Source organism: Diadema antillarum, unplaced genomic scaffold (assembly GCF_040938485.1).
Source record: "Diadema antillarum isolate AM-2024a unplaced genomic scaffold, OU_Dant_1.0 seq00000119_RagTag, whole genome shotgun sequence".
Taxonomy (NCBI): Eukaryota; Metazoa; Echinodermata; class Echinoidea; order Diadematoida; family Diadematidae; genus Diadema; species Diadema antillarum.
Genome location: NW_027271200.1, coordinates 1,045,946 through 1,054,305, shown reverse-complemented (window position 1 = coordinate 1,054,305; position 8,360 = coordinate 1,045,946). Strand labels below are relative to the sequence as shown.

At 44.2% G+C, this 8,360-nt stretch overlaps 1 protein-coding gene across 1 annotated transcript; it reads right to left on the bottom strand.

The window, feature by feature from the left end:
• Positions 1 to 1,527: 1,527 nt before the first annotated feature.
• LOC139727128 (2-amino-1-hydroxyethylphosphonate dioxygenase (glycine-forming)-like) lies at positions 1,528 to 5,749 on the bottom strand. Its single transcript, XM_071638109.1, has 3 exons — positions 5,606 to 5,749; positions 2,499 to 2,724; positions 1,528 to 1,739 (listed from the first exon to the last, which is right to left on the bottom strand). Exons 1-3 carry the CDS (start codon positions 5,747 to 5,749, stop codon positions 1,528 to 1,530), a joined length of 582 nt encoding a protein of 193 aa, XP_071494210.1.
• Between the last annotated feature and the right edge of the window lie 2,611 nt (positions 5,750 to 8,360).

The window sequence follows — 8,360 nt, the reverse complement described above, 5'->3', positions numbered from 1 at the left end:
ATTTAAATCGTGGTTCTTCGAGATTGAGAAACTTACAAAACCCTCACGTCATAAGTGCGTCAGTAACTCATGTCACTCTTGCCTGTTTGTAACTGAGTCTACCTACAAAATTTGTATTTTATACCCCTTATTTTTTTCCATGAACTCAATTATGTTTGTGCAAACTCTTCAACACATTTTCAGTGATATTGCTCTTTCGTGCGTACCGTCGTGATGATATAGTGGACATTTTCTTCGAAGTTGCACTTAGACGAACAATGCAATAATTGCGGAGTTCAACTTTTACTGGGTTGTGGTCTCCGTGATTTTAAGAGATTTAGCTGAGCTCCTTCGGAGACCTAAAGCGTACAAAATCTTTACAGAATAGTATGAATTTAGTATGTTTTCCACAAGAGCACCCATTGCAGAACTGTTGAGACAGACAAAGTTAAATGATGATGATAAGTTTGTTGAGAATCCACTAGAAATTGTTAAATACTTTCGGTATCACCCGAGGAAAACACGAACGATTCGAACCGACTCCGCGCAAATCCTCTGATCAGTTCAGACACGGACATTCACATCTAATCACTGGAATATCGCAAAACAAAGCACTCATTAAACTTATTTCTGCATTGCTAGGAGAGCCAATTTTACACAACCCTGAGGGAACCGATACTCAGTTGACACTGAGATTAACACAACACTTATGACACGAGTGCGCTGATTAACCCTAGGCCTTTCTCATTATACAGCATGAAAGAGGCCGATCCTTCCTGTCAGTTTGTAGCGCGGTGGCTACATGAGCCACGAAATTCAGTCACGGTGGTTACGATGTACTAGTAGACTCATTCCACTTTTCACACAGAACGATCATTGTGATGACGAAATTACATGTATTATGAGGTCCTGGCTTCATGAAAAAAAAAAACAACAACACACAACTAGATCCTGTATTAGAATCTTGCTTTGTGTGTTTGATAGGCCTGTTTGCAGTTTATTATCACACAATGTGAATGGCATCTTGAGGTTGTGGTGTTTAGATGATGAAAGACTTAGTAGCGTGGGGGGATACGGATGTCCCGATTAAATCGATCTCCATTTTGCTGCCCACCACGGTACATTCGAATACCACGACAAGCGCAAATGAAGCCTGCAAGAATAGAATTGCCCGTCAGCGAATTATGTGCATCCGTAGTACCATTTCCTTGTTCGTCCCACTGTCGCATCCTGATGATAGCGGTGAAGTCGATTCTAGTCGAAATTCCTCGGCTCTGTGTATGCTTACATAAAAGTTTACACAGTTCTCGAACATATCCGAGCCGAACCAGCCTAATTCCCATTCCATGGTATCCCCACGCTCAGGGTAGTATTTCATGAAGCATTTTGTCCGACAAAGTTGTCGGATAAATTTGCTCTCAGCCAATCAGATGCAAGGTTTTCAGTAGCTTGTAACAGTTTGTCAGAAAAATATCCGACCAAAATGCTTCATGAAATGCCCCCCCCCCCCCCAGGTCTTCAAAGCGACAGCACGCCCCAACAGTCTGCTCAGGGCGCCCTGGAGGCGAGGAGCTCCCGGCACATGGCGCGGTACTTGGAAAGCGGTTGGATGGCTTTGGTGGGGTCCTTTCCTAGTTCATCCCACTTTCGCATCCTGATGATGGCAGTAAAGTGGGGAGATGCCTCGAAGGCTGCCGCTTCCTCAGCATCCATTGGTCCTCCCTGGTGCACCAGAGTCAACTTACTCGCATCTGATAATCCTGAAAGGAGTAAGACGGAAAAGGAGCTCTGTTTGATACCCTACTTAATGTAACGTAGTACAGTCATAGGACTTACAATGATCATGAGACTGCAAAGCAATTAGATCACCGCCGTGCCGCAAGCATATTTTTCTTCTTGTTTGAATTGCACCGCTGTTTTGACGTTTGAACACTAACTCTGATCTCTGTTCATGTATCAACTCTGCTTGACCATAACATTTATTCTGCATTCCGATGTGATAATGTAATTGTGGGAGTGCTGTAACAAAGTGGATAAGACTCCCGACTCCTATGATCGACGGAGGACTCCTAATCGACTGAGGACTCGAGTTCGTTTCCCGCCCAGTGCTTATAGGTACGTTATTGGACAAGATGTTTTTACCCATCACGTCCCTCTCGACCCAGGTGTATGTATCAATGGTACCTGGCAACGCTAGGATGATAATAATGACAGGATCCTCTGGTATAGCAGTGGCAACCCTGTATAAGAGACTACTAGTACCCTGGATACAGAAAACCTTTTCTTATCGATGATGTTTACTGCATTGTGGCAGAAACACCATGGGATACTTTCTAGCTAGTATAGGCTGATAAATGTATTTTCCCAGAAAGAGAAAATACTACATTACCAAGGATCAATATGTCAGAGGATGTGTAGAAAGGTCACTTTCCAGAAGACCAGAAACACCGATTCTTTCACCGTTTTGTTGTTTCAGTAAAATTTTTGAAATTTTAAAACGAAGATGCGTGTAGACTCACTGCTCCGATACTCAGCATCCTTGCACACGAGGTATCGCTTAGCATCAACGTGACCCTTCACCAGACTGCACACATCTTCCGGTAGACCTTGTTCCCTGAGAAACTGCGATCCAATAACGTCGTGATTCGCTGCTCCCAGTACTACGCCATCCGTCACCATGCGCTCCAAACCTTGCTGCAAACCTAGAAGGTGACCGATGTCGTGGAACAGCGCACCGAGAATAACCTACCGGTATAAGCATCGAATATTACAACAGTATTTAGTTCATTGAAATTTGATTCAATTGAAATTTGTTTTACTTTTTGACCAAAAAGGAATACATTTCACTTTCATTTGTAACAGAGAATAGGGTAGGCCTAGACAAGACAATGTGAAATGAACAAGGTATATAGTGAAACCTTCTTCTCTTCTTCTTTTTCAGTATGCCTCTTTCAGACCTGAAGATTCAATATCTCACTAGCCGCGGTCATCACTGGCAAAAGATCGAGATCTTTTTCTGTGTAAGCTACGCGGGCTTGTTGCGAGTATTGATTTTCCAGCACGCAGGAGACTTTTCTACGGGGGACAAGGATGTTGGCGAGTTCCGTACTTGCGTCTTACTGCTATACTTGATACTTACCTGCTATTACTTGCGTGTGTTCCGTGTGACCTACGTGGGCGCTTCGAAACCGATCCTTTTTCAGTAAAGACCGTGTCACACCTTTCCGGGCAAGCCTTGCGTGCAACTTGCGAAGAACAATTTTTACTACCCGGAGGTCCCCGCAGATGACCCTCACATGACAGTACCTAGCACGTATCTTATCCGTAGTTACCCGGAGTTGTCACGCAAGTCCTATTCACCCGCAGCCAAGTTTAGGTCCTGTCACACCTTTCCGGGCAATCTAAGCGGGCTTGTTGCGTGTGTGGATTTTCCAGCACGCAGGACAATTTTTGCAGGAGGACAAGGATTTGGGCAAGTTTCGCATGCGTCTTACCTGCTGGACCCATGCTCCTTACGTTCTTCTTCCGTGTGACCTGCGTGTCAGGCGCATGGGTGGCGAGTGAGGGCTTGACAACTTTGTGAAGGAATCCCTCTGAAGGAATGGCAGAAGTCCCACAGAATGTCATTATCTTGGCCGCATACGGGGACCTGCGTAAGAGTTGCCTGCGAGGTGCTGCCACTAAGGGCCCCCTACTGGTGTTCTGCGTGTACCTCGATCTGCTCAAGGCCTGTCACACCGTGTCTGAGGAAGCCTTTCGGGTCGACTTTTTTTTTTCTGATACCCGGACCTCTCAGCAGTTGGCCCGCACCTGACAGTACTTAGCGCGTATCTCGCCCGTATGTTGCCCGGAGGTGCGCACGGAAGTCCGATTTACCCGCAGCCAAGTTTAGAGCATGACCAAAACTTTTTCTGGGTGAGTCGCGGGGATTGCCCGCAGAGGCCGGTCCACGCAGAACACCAGTAGGAGGCCCGTAGCTACCGCAAGTCACAGACATTTGACCCGTTTGAAGAACGTAAGTTGCCCATGGATCGATACTTATGCGCCGGAAGCGCGTGTCATCTGCGGGCATTCTACGAGCATGACGGGTGTTTTACTGGCAAGGAACGTTGTCGAAACTGCCAATATCCGTTTAGCAGGTCAGTTCTGCGGTCAGTTCTGAATACTAGGACTTGCGTGAGCAACTCCGGGTAATTATACGGGTGAGATACGTGCTAGGTACTGTCATGTGCGGATCATCTGCGGGGACCTTCGGGTAGTAAAAATTGTTCTTCGCAAGTCGCACACAAGGCTTGCCCGGAAAGGTGTGACAGGGCCTAACGATCGCGATCTTTTGCCAGCGTGATAGCGGATAGATGCACACGTAGGCCCTACGTATGCACTGCAAGTCATTTCACACTGACTGGCTGTATAGCTACACTGTATAATAGTTCTTACAGTTTTGCCGATAGAACGCATTAAACCGAACGTTCAAAAAAAAAAAGTTTAAGATTATCTAGGCACAGATATTCTTAGTTTTTGCAGGGACTGTGGAATGGGGGGGGGGGGGTGCGATGCCCCCCCCCCCCCCTTCCCGGCCAGATTCCACACGTACGGTTTTCTCTTTTTTTTCCCAGAACTATGATTGCCGCGGAAATTTGACGTGGTTAAAAATTAAATTTCACAGTGCATACCTTCCTAAACATTAGCAAATCCACGGGATAACAACAGCTTTCTGCATTAAGCTAATCTATCCATGCATGGGCCATATTACATTCAGTTTCGACATACATAATACTCACCCCCTGCGCTATGCTTTACGTCGGGGGATTTGTGCACGCAATGCGATCTACATATTTATAAATGAAATAAAGGAAACGATCCGATTGTTGCTTGTACACCCACTCACCGCCCCCCCCCCCCCCCCCCCACACACACACACAAACACACACTTTTGGCTCAAGACCTCGATCCATGCACCACTAGAGGGCTGGGATTTGCATGGCCCCATTCATTGATTGCCTTCCCACAATGATATTGTGACAATGATATTGTGAATGAGAAGCGACATGTGTCATGTAGGCGAAAATGCATCCTTATTAGGCCTATACCCGCGAGGGAATTCAAGATACAAGCCGTGTATATAATGCTTGGGTCGCTCAGGCACGTATGCATGTATCAGCATGGACCTGTGTTATTAGCTCCATGCATGGTATCAGTTCGTGTCAGGTGAAATAGCCGCGGGACCATGTAACCAAAGAAGTGTACATTACCAAGAAGATAGGCTACCTCCTTGGTATAATACACGAAGCGCCCCTACAAGAGCTGAGATCCCGTCTGTGCCAAAGCTGAACGTTCCCGGCGCCTCAACCCCCTCGCGCCCTCTCCGGGAGCTGACGGCCTCCCTTAACCCTTCCTATGCCAATGAGTCAATGTGTACAAATAATTCCACATACATACCAATGGACAAGAAATTAATGCGGCACGCGGAGGGTTAATGGACTCATTGAGCTACGATCATTGTGTCGTATAGCTCCACGATTATATTGATCGGCACACTACAAAGTCAGTTGAGCATAGTAGTAGGCCTATACTGCAGATTGGATAGGTCCTGAGTAGGCTATGTACCTTCGAAACTAATTCCTACCTCGTCTGAGAAACCCTCCTCCTCCGCCAGCATAGCACACTGAACCATGTGCTGGATCTGGGTGACGTTTTCTCCCAAGTAATCCGACTTGCCATAGTCGTCATAAAGTTTGAAGATGCGTTCAACTGTTGCTTCGACTGCCATATTAAAGGTCTCACAAAATACCACAGCACACTAAAGATTAGACCACTATGACTACAGGATGCACCGATGTTAATCACGGGGCATGAGCAGGAACGACTATTACAAGCTTCATTGTATACTAAAATAGTACATGTTGTATTGCAAAGAAGTTTAGTTGTTATGTTTCAAAACAGTAACAGTGCGTCTACCTTGGCCAACGCACAGTAGTTTACTTTGCTTATCGTCGAAATCTGGACTCAATTCGGACTTCAACCGGTCTTTGAATAGGCTTTATATCAGGGGCCGCGGACCCCCCCCCCCCCCATACAACACTCACATGCATATACACACACAAAAAAACACACAAAAAGACGAAATACAAACTTTAAAAAAAAAAAAAGACTCTTCGAGAGTTCCCCACCCCAAGATTCTTCTGGTCGAAGGGGGGGGGGGGGGGACACATATTGACCCAACCCCCTACACACACACACACACACATGCACATAAACTTTAAAAAAAAAAAGGAGTTTACGAAATAAGCAACAGCTACACAGAAAACTCAGAAAGCAAGATACCCGCGGGTCAAGCACTCACCAGAGCAATGCGCACATTTAGGGCCTATAATACCTCCAACTGGGGCAAACCGTTGAGATTCGGGGATTGCTGCAGGGCATTTTGTGCAAACAACGTGCAGTGGCGGATCCAGGGGGGAGCGCACTAGTCGCCCCCCTTTTTTTTTAAACAGAAGAAATAAAAAGAAAAAAATGGGGGGGGGGGCGGGGTGCTTGCGCCCCCCTTTAATTTTGTAAAGGCGCTCCCTCTTTACGGCATTTCCGGATCCGCCCCTGCCCATGTTTCCTGCTAACTTATGTCTAAATCAGTCTCCAGTTAAGAAAGAAGAAGAAGAAGAAAGGAAATGGAAGATAAAAGTGAAAAAAATATCATTGTGGACGAATAAACAATGAACGATGGACGCACGCTTACTTGAGCTAGTCCACTCATGCGAGAGAACCATGGAAAAGAAAGGATTTTGTGTTTTGGTAAAACATTGTCTAATTAGGGTTTTGGGACGGGAGGGGGAATTAAGGGGGGTTGTTCGGGCGCTCTTTCGCAGTGGTTGTCAATCTCTCTACAGCACTACTAGTGTATAGAGTTTGGATTTTAAAAATGCCAATATGATTTCAAAAAGATGAAGAAAATGTGAAATTTGACCCCAATCCACCGTCCCCCGAATCTGCTTTAAACAGTCAATTTTATCACTTCTGCGGATCTGCCCTGAACAAACCTGAAGCTACACTTGCTAACGTTCTTAACCATAAGTAGTAAGTGTTACAAAAAACATTTCCCATTTTTTATCCTTGATATTTCAAAAATTATAAATCAGATAAAACTGACATTGATATGAGCAATAGCTGAATAGTGTACAATTTTGCTGGAGGTAATTTAGAAATGAAAGCATAAATCAGTTTCATTAAATTCAAGGTTAAATTTTTAAAGCAGAGCTCAGATTTTGCTCTACTTCAACCTTCTGTACAAACTTTTACCATATCTCAGTCACTTTCGGTTCTAGAGAAGAAGTTTTTTTTCAAAGCTTACTTAATCTGGGGCTTTGGGTCTCTTTAAAGGCCGGGGGAAAAAAAAGGGGGGGGTCAACAAATTGAGGCATTATCACCATAGGGATGTTAACTCCCAGGTTTCGTGAAATCCATAGTCATGGTGGTGTTTTCGAGAAGAAGTTAAAAATGTATGAACGACGCAAGACACACGTTTTCAAATGACGAATGATTGTAATAACTCACTTTTTTCTAAGGTGAGCTAAAAAGAGATTTGCACGCATAAGGCCAAACTTTGAAATCATGACATCGTACGCACGGACCCGCAAACACAGACACACAGTTGTTTTTCTCCCTTCCACGGGTCACTGTACAGTGAATTTACAAATCAAATGACAAAAAAGTAAGAGAATTATCCATGTGTATAAATCAGCAACGATACAATCACTCATCCATGTAAAATGCCTTTAAAAGTCGACGGTAATCTGTTTACATCCTTCTCTCTGCAACTCAACTCAACGCAAACGTACACACAAACACACAAAGTGTACTGGTATGCCCCGTATTGCTGTAGCTGGGTTCTTAAATAAATTTTGTGCTGTTCTCCGTGATTTTTGTTTCGGGTTTTTTTTTTTTTTGGTTGTTGTTGTTGTTTTTTTAATTCCTATATCGACAACATATTGGCTTGCTGCATAATGTTCCCATTACATACGAAGATGAAGCGGCACGGTACACAAAATATTTGCAGCACTTTATTATATAATCACATTTTGATGATTTAGTAACTTCATTTCACTGTAATATATATGTACTGCACTTAATAACTACGATCCTAAGCAACGACTTATCATAATCATACAATATTTTTTTCTTCAGTAATTCTCCGCACAACCCATGCTCATATACAGTAAATAGTTGCCCTACATTCTAAACATGAATCCAAACACAACTGATAACGCAGTGCAAGATATAACCATCATAATCTTACGTATTACCGACATCATAATACCAAGGAAATAACTGATTTAAGTCAATCATTGTACTGGTATACTACAGTGTAGTAAATCAAGAAGACACAA